Source organism: Platichthys flesus, chromosome 14 (genome assembly GCF_949316205.1).
Source record: "Platichthys flesus chromosome 14, fPlaFle2.1, whole genome shotgun sequence".
In the NCBI taxonomy this organism is placed as follows: domain Eukaryota; kingdom Metazoa; phylum Chordata; class Actinopteri; order Pleuronectiformes; family Pleuronectidae; genus Platichthys; species Platichthys flesus.
Window position 1 is genome coordinate 10,864,175 of NC_084958.1, and position 14,776 is coordinate 10,878,950.

The 14,776-nt window shown below is 40.7% G+C and overlaps 1 protein-coding gene across 1 annotated transcript; it reads left to right on the forward strand.

Moving 5' to 3' along the window:
- Window positions 1-1,303: 1,303 nt before the first annotated feature.
- On the forward strand, window positions 1,304-14,611 carry LOC133969001 (regulator of nonsense transcripts 1-like). The gene is made up of 24 exons (XM_062405302.1): window positions 1,304-1,540; window positions 2,091-2,227; window positions 2,827-2,916; window positions 3,494-3,661; window positions 3,771-3,951; window positions 4,279-4,440; window positions 4,722-4,806; window positions 5,070-5,168; window positions 5,732-5,840; window positions 6,405-6,564; window positions 6,838-6,956; window positions 7,193-7,357; window positions 7,596-7,710; window positions 7,863-8,006; window positions 8,130-8,343; window positions 8,543-8,660; window positions 8,915-9,071; window positions 9,557-9,699; window positions 9,785-9,959; window positions 10,618-10,699; window positions 10,935-11,096; window positions 11,187-11,458; window positions 11,738-11,860; window positions 12,152-14,611. Exons 1-23 carry the CDS (start codon window positions 1,370-1,372, stop codon window positions 11,855-11,857), a joined length of 3,348 nt encoding a protein of 1,115 aa, XP_062261286.1. The 5' UTR covers window positions 1,304-1,369; the 3' UTR covers window positions 11,858-11,860; window positions 12,152-14,611.
- Window positions 14,612-14,776: the final 165 nt, after the last annotated feature.

Sequence of the window (14,776 nt, forward strand, 5' to 3'; positions counted from 1 at the left end):
GAATTATAATATTCCTATAATATTTTTTGGCTCAGGAGTAAACCAGTTTTGTAACCTCTCATAACCTACCAGTGCCCATCCCAGAAATAGAGACGGTGCCAGAGCAACATCCAATTAAAAATAACAATACTTGATTAAAGTTAACAAATAAAATCATATATTATTAAATATCTTTAAAAAAGATAATGATGTTGAACAGTTTTTTTTGGATTAATTTTATAAAAGACACATTACAGGGAATAAACATTGACACACAACTAATATATCAATACCAAACCAAATAAAGACAATAATATCATCATAACAATTCAAATCAATCATATTACCTATTTTCTAAACAATATATTTATGAAACAATTATTTGAATTCCCTCACCATGAAATCCAAGGCTCCATAAAAAAGCCTACATTTACAGTGATCATCAGTTCCACGATGACAGTTGTATCTATATTTTGTCTCTTTATGTGATATTTTATCATACAGGGATATTGTTAATCAGTGATAGTGAACCGTATCATTTTGTACACATTTACTATATCTTGTTAAAATTTTACTTTACATGAATAATTCACATTTTTTTAAATATGAAAAGTATCTTTGACTTCCCTTCTACATTAACTGCACAAAAATATGAGTAGAAAATATACGATTTCACCCGGTTGAAATACAAATTTCTCTGAGTTTATAGTAGAGGGCACTTGTGACCATATAAGCTATAAAGTACATGTTATTATGTTGTATTAACTGTGCACAATATATTTTTTTTAAAACAAGTAGATGCACTTCTTCCCTTTCACTCGCCTCCTACATCTGCTCCAAAAATTGTAATGTACATGTTAAAGATGTGACCTTGTGGCATCATAAACCAATAATACAGGACTTTTGTGATTATATCGTTTTCAAGTTCATGTTGCTATGTGTTAACATAAAACATCAGTATTTATCAGTGGCTGTTTTCATAATCGTCGTATTGAACACTCAAACTATGTAGTTTCATCGTGTGAAATAAACTGATAATAATGAATAAATTATTCATTATTTATTCATTAAAGGTGCTGCATAAACATATGAGTAGTATAAGTAAGAAAGATGTGATCTTGTTACATACTAAGCTGTTCACACGTGTCTCATTGTTGCCCTCCCACGCCCCCCTCCAGGTGACTTCCGGTAGGGGGCAGGAGGTAGTGAAGGACGTAAGGAAAGGAGAGGAGCGGGGGAGGAGACGAACGGGACGCAGCCGCAGTCACCGCCTCTGTCTGTCATTTCTCCATCAGCACAGTCTCCGTTATTCGTTCCCTCCAGCGGAGCAGCAGCAGCAGAAGCCTGTGGAGTATCCGTCGGATTGACCGGGAATAAGAAGAGAAGGGCCATGAGTGTGGAGGCGTACGGGCCGAGCTCCCAGACCCTGACGTTCCTGGACACGGAGGAAGCGGAGCTGCTGGGAGCAGACACCCAGGGCTCCGAGTACGACTTCACCGATTTCACCCTGCCGAGCCAGACCCAGACCCAAGGCCAGACCCAGAGTCAGCTCGACGGACAGGTGCGTGTGAACAACAGCGTCCTCCGCTCGAATAGCTCAACGTTAACTCGGCTTACCTGGCGGGTTTAGCACGGCGACGCCTTCCATCTGTCACCATGCTTTTATCCCCACTAATTGGCTAGCATGCTAACTGGCTAACTAGCTCCCATCAACACAGTTAGCGATATTGACACAGCTAGCGTGTGAGGATTCACGACTTTCACAGCAAAACAAAACAAGTGTGTCAGAAATGAGAAAATAAAGAGCCACAGATACACAATACATGACATGTACTTCCACTTGTACGTGTTAACCACTTACACTGTGTAGTGACAACAACAATCACACAGGTCAGTGAACACAACTAGGTTGGTGAAGTCAGTGTGACATATGACAACACACAGATGTGACACCTAGCAGTTTAGACGTCCTGGAACAATATGATCACCAATGCATTTATCTATATGTTTGACTATCTGGTCTTTGTACAATGCATTATTTAACATAAGTTTATCCAATATGAAGCTGACATAAAAGTTTCAGTTTATAAATCTGATTCTTGTCTCCTCAGGTTAATGGTCCTGATGGGATCCTGCAGAATGGAGACGACCCTGTGTTGAAAGCCGGTCATCTGCTGGCAGAGCTGAACTTTGAGGAAGATGAGGAGGATACCTACTACACCAAGGACCTTCCTGTTCATGCCTGCAGGTAAAGGATCGGACTAATATGTCTGGAGCACAGACACTAACCTGTGTTTTTTTGATTGTGGTTCTCTTTTGTTGCATCCATTGTCTGTCAGCAATCTCTGATCTTTGATTTGTTATAACTTCATTTAGACACTTTCTTTACACTCAGTTTCAATGGGTTGTTGACCGTAATGTCTCAATTTATATCTTCATTTCCAATCTTTTGCATTCAATTAAATGCCACTTTGAACATAATGAAATTGTTCAATCGAGCATGCTGAAAGCAAATGCATTTCTGCTTCCATGTGCTGGTCTGTGCTACTTTCCATTACTACAAAGCTACTGTAATTCACTTAAAAACTTTTTTTTTGTATTTTTCGAAAAAGAAAATTCAAATTATTCAACATATGTCTTCTCTTTAGATATGTATGAATCTGCTACAAGATGAATTACTGCTTCTCTTTTTATTTTAGTTTGATTAATGAATGATATGTTTATGACATGAGATACATTTGCTGTCTGTTTTGAGAGTTTATCAAGATTTATCTGATTTTTAACTTGTTGATGGTCTAACGGTCTTGTTTTAATTGTTTTTTCAATCTGACTCTCATTTTGTTGTAGTTACTGTGGGATTCATGATCCAGCCTGTGTGGTTTACTGCAACACCAGCAAGAAGTGGTTTTGTAATGGCCGTGGAAACACATCCGGCAGGTAAGATACAGCAAAGTACACAATTACTTCGATAGCATTTCTTTCTGATATATAACTTCTATATGATGCATAATATATATAAAATATGTATAATATGTAAACAGTCCAGGTTAGCAATATGTCCATTACAAAGAAAAACGTCAGTGGAGTCCCCTCCTGACACAGAAGATAATCATTAAATTAGCAATTACACTCCAAAATATTTGTCTTTGAACTGTTATTATTTTTTGTTTAATATTTATATATATAAAATAAAAAGGATTCAAAACTGGACCAACCGTATAGTAAATCAGAATGATACTTCGTATTCTTTTCACATTAGACAAATTAACAGATGGTAACACTGTTGGTGATGATGTGAATGTAGTTACAATCACTTATAGTCATTTTAGCTGATGATTGTCCCTCATATGTTTTTATAAATTCAACTCATTGCTGCTTCGAGGTTTCCTATATATGTTGATCCATATCAAGCTGTATGGATCAAGCTATTGTAAACACCCTCCCTGTATATAGGACATTAGCTTTTAATGTTTCCTCCAGCAGGGACATTAATTATCATTCTCTTCACTTTCAGCCACATTGTAAACCACCTGGTGAGAGCAAAGTCCAAGGAGGTGACCCTGCATAAAGATGGACCTCTAGGGGAAACGGTGCTGGAGTGTTACAACTGTGGCTGTCGCAACGTCTTCCTGCTGGGCTTCATCCCCGCCAAGGCTGACTCAGTAGTGGTGTTGCTGTGCAGGTGAGGGCACGTTTACGCAGCAGACTGTGCACTCTGATCTCCCTGCTGGTGGAGTCAGTCAAGAAGTTTCACATTTACATTTGACATTTTTGCTCTGGTTGTAACACAGGCAGCCATGTGCCAGCCAGAGCAGCCTGAAAGACATCAACTGGGACAGCTCACAGTGGCAGCCTCTCATCCAGGACCGCTGCTTCCTGTCCTGGCTCGTCAAAATCCCGTCAGAGCAGGAGCAGCTCAGGGCCCGTCAGATCACCGCCCAGCAGATCAACAAGCTGGAGGAACTCTGGAAGGTACAGTCAATACAACTGTCTTTGTACACACCCATCTGTCATTTTACTATGTAAATGCTCTAAACCCACATAACTTACATTCCATCGTGGGTTGGGCTTATCTATGCAGATAACCAGATATACTCATACAGATGTTTCTTACTGCTCAGTTTCAATGCCTGTTTCATTATTGTGGTGCTATTATCTGTAGCTTCCTGTTGTTCCAAGTTCAGATTGGAATTTTCCTTCATTCATTCCTTCCTTTTGTCTGTCCACCCTTATTTTCTTCCTTCCTTTTTTCCATGTTTCCTTTCTTCTCTCCTTCCTTCCTCCATTTCCTCCCGGCAGGAAAATCCCACGGCGACCCTGGAGGACCTGGAGAAGCCAGGTGTGGATGAGGAGCCGCAGCACGTCCTGCTCCGCTATGAGGATGCTTATCAGTACCAGAACATCTTTGGTCCTCTAGTGAAGCTGGAGGCTGACTATGACAAGAAACTCAAAGAGTCACAGGTGAACATACACTTTTAAATAATTTTTTTCTTTTTCCTAATAACATTGTATTTACATGATTTAGTGTTTGTCAAATCAGTAACTGATTAATAATATTTAGATCAAATTATCCTTTAATCAACACATTTTTCAGTGGTAGTTTTATTTAGTTTATTCACCAATACTTTTTTTGTATTGTACCAATGTTTCAACCTTATTCATTTTTTCATTTGAATAGTTTTAACCTCAATCTGGTTTCTCCTTAAGTAATATATTTATTTTGTAATGTTGCTTCCTAACAGACTCAAGACAACATTACAGTCAGATGGGACTTGGGACTGAATAAAAAGAGAATTGCATATTTCACTCTTCCGAAGACGGACTCAGGTACTGAATCGTTGTTTTGCTTCAAGTTTGGTCTAAGTAAACATTTTCATGTTATTCTCATACAATGATCTATAATTGACAACATTTTTATATTGATAATCATTTTACTATAGACCATCTTGTGTTGGATCACTTCAGATGCAATGACCGTCAACACGTTCTGAGCCTTGAGTTCTAGTAAAACTAACCTTTTGAGGTTCCTTTACTTAATGTCGAGGTGTATATTTAACAATGTGATTGTTTTTATGTATATTGTCCTCTAGATATGCGACTGATGCAGGGGGATGAAATTTGCCTGAGGTACAAGGGAGATCTGGCACCTCCATGGAAAGGCATTGGACACGTCATCAAAGTCCCTGATAGTATCCTTATGACTGTTACAATAGACAAACTATATCTAACAATTTACCTGTTATTCACACTATCATCACTTCATCCAAAGTTTCCCTCTTGATTAATTTTTAATTCTTCATAAATTAAGATACTGACATATGGGTCTTTGGTAGCATCTAGTGGCAGCTGCAGAAAACTACAAAAACATTGGCAAACGTTTTTCTCTCTCCACAGTACCATTCAATCTTTTTAAAAAGTAAATTTTATATGTAGATTTCTCATACATTTAAATACATTTACCTTTACTCTGAAATGTATTTATTAATTTTGCACTGAAGTTCATCTTTGTTTTGATGAAACAAAACCTTGTGCAGAGATGTTATCTGTATTATAAAGCTTGAAATGTCTGCAGCAGGTAACAGGAGTAACTGGAGAGTATCAAATATAACTGATAACAGCTTTTATCTGACTTCAAATCATGAATAAAGAAAGGACAGTTTACATGCTGTCAAAGCATTTACCACAGATATGATAATAGGTAGATATAGTACGTATATTCAACAGCCAATATTTCCTTGAATTACTTTATCAGACTATGGTGATGAGATCGCCATTGAGTTAAGAAGCAGTGCCGGGGCTCCTGTGGAGATCCCACACAATTTCCAGGTCGACTTTGTGTGGAAGTCAACTTCCTTTGACAGGTATTTAGACACACACACACACACATTGCCTGCTCCTGGTATTTCATTACGGCCTGATACGATGATGATTTAAAAAATTAACGTGAACGTGACTTTCACTCACGTTCAACAAATTAAAACTGATTCGTTAAGTTCGCGAAAAATATGCGCAACATGCACAACACTGCACAGGGAGCCACTGCAGAGGGGCTGAAGAGCCGCAAAAGGGTCCGGAGCCGCAGGCTGCCGACCCTGCTCTGGAGGATGACGTGAAGCGTTTTTTTACAGTGGTATCGAAATTGGCAAGTATTTTAGAACGTAGAACAATATGGAGAATACCCCTTTTGAAGGTGTACTGCACTTCAACTACAAGTTTATTTTAGCGGATGTTTGCAGACCTCCCAAAGGGGGATCAGACCTGGGTTTGTGTCCCTAACATCTTGGTGCCCGGTTGGGATCTTTCCTAAAACAGTCCTAAAACATTGATTCAGTCAGTAATTTTGAAAATGTTTCCACTCAATGATGGCTCTTGTTTTTATAATCCAGTAAATCCTCTCTCAATATTCCCACCTTTCCATCATCCAGGATGCAGAGTGCCCTGAAGACGTTTGCTGTGGATGAGACTTCAGTGTCTGGTTACATCTACCACAAACTGCTGGGACACGAGGTAGAAGATGTGGTCATCAAGTGTCAGCTGCCCAAACGCTTCACTGCTCAAGGCCTGCCTGATCTCAACCACTCCCAGGTAAGTTAGAAAAACAACCACACATTTGTTTCCTTGATTTGCTTTGGTAAAGTATCATCGGACAAATGTGCCTGTGCCCACACCGGCATTACAGAAACCACAAACATGAAGGAGATAATTCAGAGTTTTAGGATTAATGTCAGTCATATCTCATAAAGCTTTTTCAGGCTAAACCATGTTACTTTATAGTGTCATTATTTAAACGGTTTAATTAGTTTCATTATTAAACATCTTAGTTTTTCAGGAACATTGTCATGGTTTGATGTTATACAGGTGTATGCTGTGAAGACAGTGCTGCAGCGCCCCCTCAGTCTGATCCAGGGACCTCCCGGCACAGGCAAGACAGTAACCTCTGCCACCGTTGTCTACCACCTGGCTAGACAGGGTAACGGGTAAGACCCACACTGAGTAAATGGTTTCAATCTTTTTGTAGTATATGGCCCAGTTCAGACCTGATGGTGACATCAGCCTTTGCTGATCCTGTCACAAATGGACATTTTTATTATCATCAGTTCACACCTGCCATTAGAATGTCCTCATGTGTCTCAAGTGACCACATATGATCAGATCTCACTTCTCTGCTGTATATATATGCAAATAAACATGCATGTCATCTCTCTCTCTTTAGGCCAGTGCTAGTATGTGCTCCAAGTAACATTGCTGTTGACCAGCTGACAGAGAAGATCCACCAGACAGGACTCAAGGTGGTGAGGCTGTGTGCCAAGAGCAGAGAAGCCATTGACTCGCCTGTCTCCTTCCTGGCTTTGCACAACCAGACCCGCAACATGGACAGGTAACACATAACTTACTTTTATCAATTAGACCTTTCATTGGTTATTTAAGTTGCAGTTCTCCCAATAATTTACAACTTAAGTAGGATTTTACGAATTGTGTAGTAATTAACTAAAACATGGGAAGTACAAATAACATCACTGGTGGCCTATGTTTATTCCAGACCTTTAAGTTATACTTGGAAAAAAATACTAGTCATTGCTCTCAAGGACAAAACTGATCTGCTTTCAAACTTGCAGTATGCCAGAGCTTCAGAAGCTGCAACAGCTGAAGGATGAAACTGGTGAGCTGTCATCCTCAGATGAGAAGCGCTACCGAGCTCTGAGACGTACCGCTGAGAGGGAGCTGCTTATGGTATGAACATTTTTTAAATTAAATTTAACGGTTACTATCAAGTGCCAAATCATTCTTATGCTAATCCGACATGCCATTGTATGAGTTTTACCATGAATCTGAAAAAAATTGACATGGACAAGTCTGCTTTAATCCCTCTCTCTCTCTCCCAGAATGCTGATGTGATTTGTTGTACCTGCGTTGGGGCAGGGGATCCTCGTCTGGCTAAGATGCAGTTCCGCTCGATCCTGATCGATGAGAGCACCCAGGCCACTGAACCAGAGTGCATGGTGCCTGTCGTCCTGGGGGCCAAGCAGGTCGGAGACTCATGAGTGAAAATACACGTGAATCATTCTATGACATCAGCTATCTGCTTCAAGTGCTGTCAAACCACAGGCTTTTCCTCTTAACTTTGTAATCATCCGTTGTTTTTTCCGTAGTTGATTTTGGTGGGGGATCACTGCCAGCTGGGTCCTGTGGTGATGTGTAAGAAGGCAGCTAAAGCAGGACTGTCCCAGTCTCTGTTTGAGCGTCTGGTAGTTCTGGGGATCCGACCAATTCGTCTGCAGGTCCAGTACCGCATGCACCCGGCCCTCAGCGCCTTCCCCTCAAACATCTTCTATGAAGGCTCTCTGCAGAACGGAGTCACTGCTGGTAAGTTGCCCATCAAAACTCCTGCCAAATCTTCAGAATACGGCTAAATGTTCTTTCACTTGTTCTTTACTGCTCACTTCACACATATGGCCACAATGCCTGCTGTCAGACTTCCTCATTTGAGAAACATGTTATACAATGTACTTCACTGTACATCCTCCAGTATTGAGCCACATGTATTTGGTTGTTTTCCCTACAGCGGACCGTGTGAAGAAAGGCTTTGACTTTCAGTGGCCGCAGCCTGACAAGCCGATGTTCTTTTACGTCACACAAGGCCAAGAGGAGATTGCCAGCTCCGGAACATCATATCTGAACAGGTATATACATGTCTTGATTCTATTCTTTATCCTATATGTTTAACATTCAATCTCAAAGGATTGTATCTGAAAATTGCATATGTTCTTATTCCTACTTTAGGTCAGGTGTCAGTTTGAGAACCATGTTAAACATTTATCTAATACACAGGCAGCCACTATTCTTTCCTTATGTGTTTAAATATACATCACACTACTATTATGCACATACTTCATGTCCATAACATGTCATAAAATGAGGGTTCTTGTTCATGTAGGACAGAGGCAGCCAACGTGGAGAAAATAACTACAAGGTTGCTGAAGGCCGGAGCAAAACCTGATCAGATTGGCATCATTACTCCATATGAGGGCCAGAGGTCCTACCTGGTCCAATACATGCAGTTCAGTGGCTCCCTCCATACAAAGCTCTATCAGGTACCGTGGTTTATTTTTTGCATTTTAAATACTGAATTGAGAACTTGAAAAGAAATGTCAAATGTATCTCAACCATTTAAAATAAAATACAAACAAAGCTGCTCTAAGAAATGCACTGAATTCCAGACATTTTGCTGAAATTTTCCAAAGGGGCTGTGTGTGAGAACAACAGTCAAGAGTCAGTTGCTCTGGACATTTAGTTGACCCTGATGATCTCCTTCTGCATTTTCATTTGTGAAAGGCCAACTGCAGATGTCAACACCTAACATTCTAGACATTTTCCAAAAAAAAAACGGTTTGGTTAAGCTTAAACTAAGAGGAAAGAGGAGGCAGAAATGATTCCAGAACCTTAAGTCTGTAGCCATTTACCTCAAACAGTCTACCATTTCTAAAGAAAGCACAACCACATTATGTCTCACAATTAGTAAACGAATTATCCTTTAACATCAGTCAGTATTTTCCACTAATTTCTCTTCATTCTTTAGGAGGTGGAGATAGCCAGTGTGGATGCGTTTCAAGGCAGAGAGAAAGACTTCATCATCCTGTCCTGTGTGAGAGCCAATGAGCACCAAGGCATTGGCTTCCTTAATGATCCCAGACGTCTAAATGTGGCCCTCACCAGAGCCAGGTAACACAACATGAAGTGCAATACTGATATTAACTCTTAATCGTGAGGTCTTTGTTATTAATCATCATCTGCTTCTGTCACGCAGGTATGGTGTGATCATTGTGGGAAACCCCAAGGCCCTGTCCAAGCAGCCCCTGTGGAACCACCTGCTGAACTACTACAAGGAGCAGAAGGTCTTGGTTGAAGGCCCCCTCAACAACCTGAGGGAGAGCCTCATGCAGTTCAGCAAGCCACGGAAGCTGGTCAACACCATCAACCCTGTGAGTTTAATACATGAATCTGTCTGTATATGATTCATAAAGAACGCAGAAATCAGGTGTGATGGAAATCTGGAGATACAAGAGGCTGGAAACAACAAAGTTATCTACGTGTATTTAATAAGGGGCTTTCTGCAGAAAGGATCAACACAGGGAGACCACAAGGATCTCAGAGTGAGGATGAAGAACAGTCAAAAACACAGATCTTATATAGGAGGATTTAGGGCTGTCCTTCTGAACCAATCCAGGAAGGATACATGGGTGGGGGAAGGAGAGGAATCTAAACATTAGCAACTGATTCACATGTGTTTCCTTAGGTGATAAGAAGACATCCACTCCTTCCTTTGATGGGTAATTAAGTAACAAATGGTCTCAACGTATTTCAACACTAACAGTCCCAACCATAAAACAGCTCAAGTCATAAAAGTCTCTTGTCAAGGCTTCAAATGCTTACTATCTAAATACAAAATAGTTTGTCAACCTTGCTTAGTTAATTTTTCTACTACACAGGGTTTCTTATCTTGGTCATGAGCTTCTTTTTTTTCTTGGTCAAATTTAACCGAATGAGCAATTAAAAGAAAACTTAGGTTTAAATGCAAGAATTAATGAGCTGCGGGCTAAAAACATTAAATAATGTTTCTTGTCCTGTTTTTTTTTTCAGGGGGGTCGATTTATGAGCACAGCCATGTATGATGCCAGGGAGGCACTCATTCCTGGATCTGTTTATGACCGCAGCACCAATGGTGAGTCATTCTGAAAAAACAAACTTATCCCAAATGTTAGAATGTTTCTTACCAATTGTGAAAGATAAAGGAAGTATCTACTCTGTGGTTTATTGTGAACAGAGTCAATGTTTTTAATAAAGAAATTTAAAATCAAAAATAGGACCCATGAGCACTGTAATGTCAATACAAGCTCTGCAAAGAGTCAAATCATTTAAAGGAGGGTAAAATTAACCTGTAGCTCTTTCCGCTGCAGGACGCATGTCCAACATGTATTTTCAGACCCATGACCAGATCGGTATGATTGGCACAGGATCCAATACCATGACATCAATGAATATCCCTATCCCCTTCAACCTGGTGATGCCCCCTATACCGCCCTCTGGATACATGGGACAGGCCAATGGGCCCACAGGAGGTGAGACACATACAACTATTAGAGCTAACTGCTAACTGCATAGTTCTTGCACCTGTCTAAGCTGTGATACCTGACTCCATTGTCGTCCAGGTCGTGGTGGAGGTATGAAGGGGAGGGCAGGGAGCGGAGGTGGAGGCGGGACTCGAGGTGGCCGTCAACGAAACCGTGGCAACATGGGTAACCATGGTGGAGGGAATGGAGGAGCGGATCGTGGGCATGGAGGACATATGAGCGGCAGCCAGGCCAGTCAGGACCTGGGCTCCCAGTCTTTCTCCCAGGGTCCTCTGACGCAGGGCTACATCAACATGAGCCAGCCTTCACAGATGAGTCAGTCCGGGCTCTCACAGCCTGAACTCTCCCAGGTTTGTTTTCCTTATTAAGAAAGAAATGTTTAATACAAATTCAGCATTCAAGAGGTTTAATGATCTAATAACTAGTTGCACTTAAAGAGGCTAGCTGTTTATTCACTGCATTTATTTTTGTAATGCCATAGCTGTCTGCACATATATTCCAACGTCTTGTCCAGTTTTCCTCCTCAAGTACAGACTCCATCGTGTCCTCCGCCACTTACTCCTTTTTCTGCCTGGAAAGACGTGAGGGAGCAACTGTTGACTGGTCTGTCTCTGTTTGTCCCATTATAGGACAGTTACCTAGGAGACGAGTTCAAGTCCCAGATTGATGTGGCTCTGTCCCAGGACTCCACCTACCAGGGGGAGCGGGCCTACCAACATGGTGGTGTGACTGGACTGTCCCAGTACTAGACTGTAAGAAATTCCACTGTGGACTCAGCTGACTCACAGAAAGTTAAAGAAATATTCTGTCCATTTATTTTCCTTCTGAGAATTACATGAAATTACACAAGGGTTCAGGTTTCTGTGGACTGAGTCCAGCAGCCAGACTTAACTTGTCGCAGCTCAATTACTGTTGGTTGCTTTTGAAGTTTCAGAAAGAAAGTATTGCCAGTGGCCAAAACAGATTTATAAATGATATGAATTAATATGTACTTGAAAATGAGCATATGTCAATAAATGTGTTTATTGATCTTTTTCTTTCAGGTTGCTGGAAAGGAGCTAGGCCTGTGTGAAGCTTAGTTCATCGGTATTTTAATCCGGGTAATAACAAAAAAGAACAAACATGGATACCCGTTTTCGACTGCTACAACCGAAGCACCACTGTGTGAAAGTAACAGGAGAGAGACCGTGAGAAACCAACCAATCACAAGAGTGAGAGCAAAAAACATGGGAGTAGAGCTGGACAGGAAGAGAGCAAGAGACCGGAGTGGGAGGTGGAGGAGAGAAGGCACTGCTGCTCACGTGCAAAGACATGGCGAGGGAGAAAAGCTTGTCGTCGTTGGAGCAGCACAGGTGGAGAGGCACGACCTTGGACAGGTCAAGGAGGGACGGAAGGTCCGATCAATGCTGGAGAGGGGAGTAGGACAACTGTGTCATCTTGTCCCTCTTGTGCCCCTGAACCCTCCGGCGTCTCCGGGCGGTGTGGTTGGGATTCTTGGTCCAAAAGCTGAGAAAGATGGAGAAGAAGAGGTGTCTTACACAAAAGTTCTCCACGCTAACCCAACAGGATGTCCTCTGTGACTTGGAGAGAAAGAGAGAAAAAAGGGGGACACAACCCTTGAAGAGGTTGACATGGCAACTTTTTTAAACTCAAAGCTTGAATCGAGGCTCTGCATTTGATCACATCTAAGCATCCAGGAGAGACGAGTGTCAAAACGCTGTTTGGCTGTAGGAGTGAACTCTAAAGCGCTCGTGGTGTTGTGCCTCAAAGAGCTGAAATGATTATTTGAGGATTACACAACAGCCGTGGATTGTTCGCTTTACTTTCTCAGCTTTGAGTTGGAAAGTTTTCTAAATAGAAGCTGTTTCTATCAAGGCTTTTCAGTGATGTAAGCTTTTGTCGTCGGCCGTCTTACAAGGCTGGTCTGTGTAGGAAATAGCTCTTGAAAATTGTAAACGCAAAAAAACAAACATCTTTGTCTCCAGATCTGAGGACGTCGATGAGTCCAAAGATCTGCAGAGAGGGAGACAATGTTGTTTTTGTTCTGCTAAATGTTTTTCTTTATTGTAGTGCAACAAAGTGAAAAACACCATAACCAGCTTGAAACCAGCAGGTAGGGATCATCTTGAGCATATTCACGGCAGCTAAAAGCATCAATAAAGCCAAATCAAGAGGGAGGTACTCCCCCCAAACCTTTGCCCTAAAACATGCTTACAATTAATGTGCAATAAAAGAAGCTTACTCTTTCAGTGATAAGAAAAAAACGAGAACTTTTATATGGGAGAAATCATGAGCTTGTGTTTTCATGACTCCTTGCTACTAAGACTTCTAACTTCGAAGCCCCCATCTGAGAAAAAAGAGTTGAAGAGAAACTTGGGTTTTTGGTGAAGGATATTTTGAGAAGTATTTGAACTGATATACCTTATATAAGTTATATGTTGTCCACGCACTGTCAAATCAGGCTTGAAGACATCTTTAAATTAAGCAATGATGACCTATGTGTAATGTATATGTAGGTTGGACCTAGTCCAGAAAATGACTTGTGTTTTCGTGTTTGTTAGTCTGTTGTCCTGAAGTTTTGAGCTCATAGAAGAGTGAAAGAGTAGTTCATGTGAAAAACAGAACAGTTAGTTTAGTAAACATAAGTTCTTTTAGTTTCAGTTATATGTTTGTGTTTCACTTGCTATAGACATGTGAAGTTTTCATGTAGCTTGTATTTAATCAGTAACTCTAAATTTGACTATATATAGCCTTTACTTTTTTGGTAATCTAAAGGGCTTTTATTTTCACATCATGAAAGTGTGTGACACTAACCCCTCCTCACTGTCAGTGCAGCTGTTTGTCGTGAACGGTTCTACCATAGCCCGTCATGATTGTTTCATCTGCAGAGAGAACCTAAGCTCCTCCTCAGGCTGCAATATAGACAGAAGGCAACCACAACTATCGGAATATGTTTCAGCAAACAAGTCACTATTAAGTTATTTGTATTTATTTAATTTTTATTTAATTTTAATAATGAATTTTTAACAAACGCAGGTCAGTTTGTTTCCAATGTGCAATGATGATAAATCCCCTTCCTGTACAGAAAAACAGATTCACATGTATACCCCCCCCCCCCCCCCCTTATCTGTGGAGCTGTAGATCATCTATTTACTCAAGCACATGGATGAGATAACCATCAGCATCTGTCTTTAAGAAGACATGCATCTGCCTGTGACCACCTCATCCTTCATTAACACATATTTCTGCATGCACTGTGACTCGAGGGTAACTCTTTGAGTCTCTGCTATACAGATTTTCTTTGCCCTGATTATTTTCGGCTTATTGATTTGGCCTGAACTGTGAATGAAGACATTTTGTGTTTGCCACATGGCCGAACCTGTCCGCCCACTAATTTATGTTTCTAGTAAGGAAATATTACTCACAAAAAAGTCTCTTGTGGATTATGTTGGGAAATTAAAGTTTGCTTCTTTTGCGTGTTTTTAACTTCTTAAACTCTGTTTTTTTAAGGACTCCAAGTCTTTTGAAATGATCGACAGTTCAGCATTTATCTTGAACTTGCGTGAATTGATTCGGCAAATTTAAGCTGCGACTATCAGTAAGTGACATGCTTTACACAGGAGATTGTACCTGCTCACCAGTTACATAGAGCAGGAATGAGCATTCAG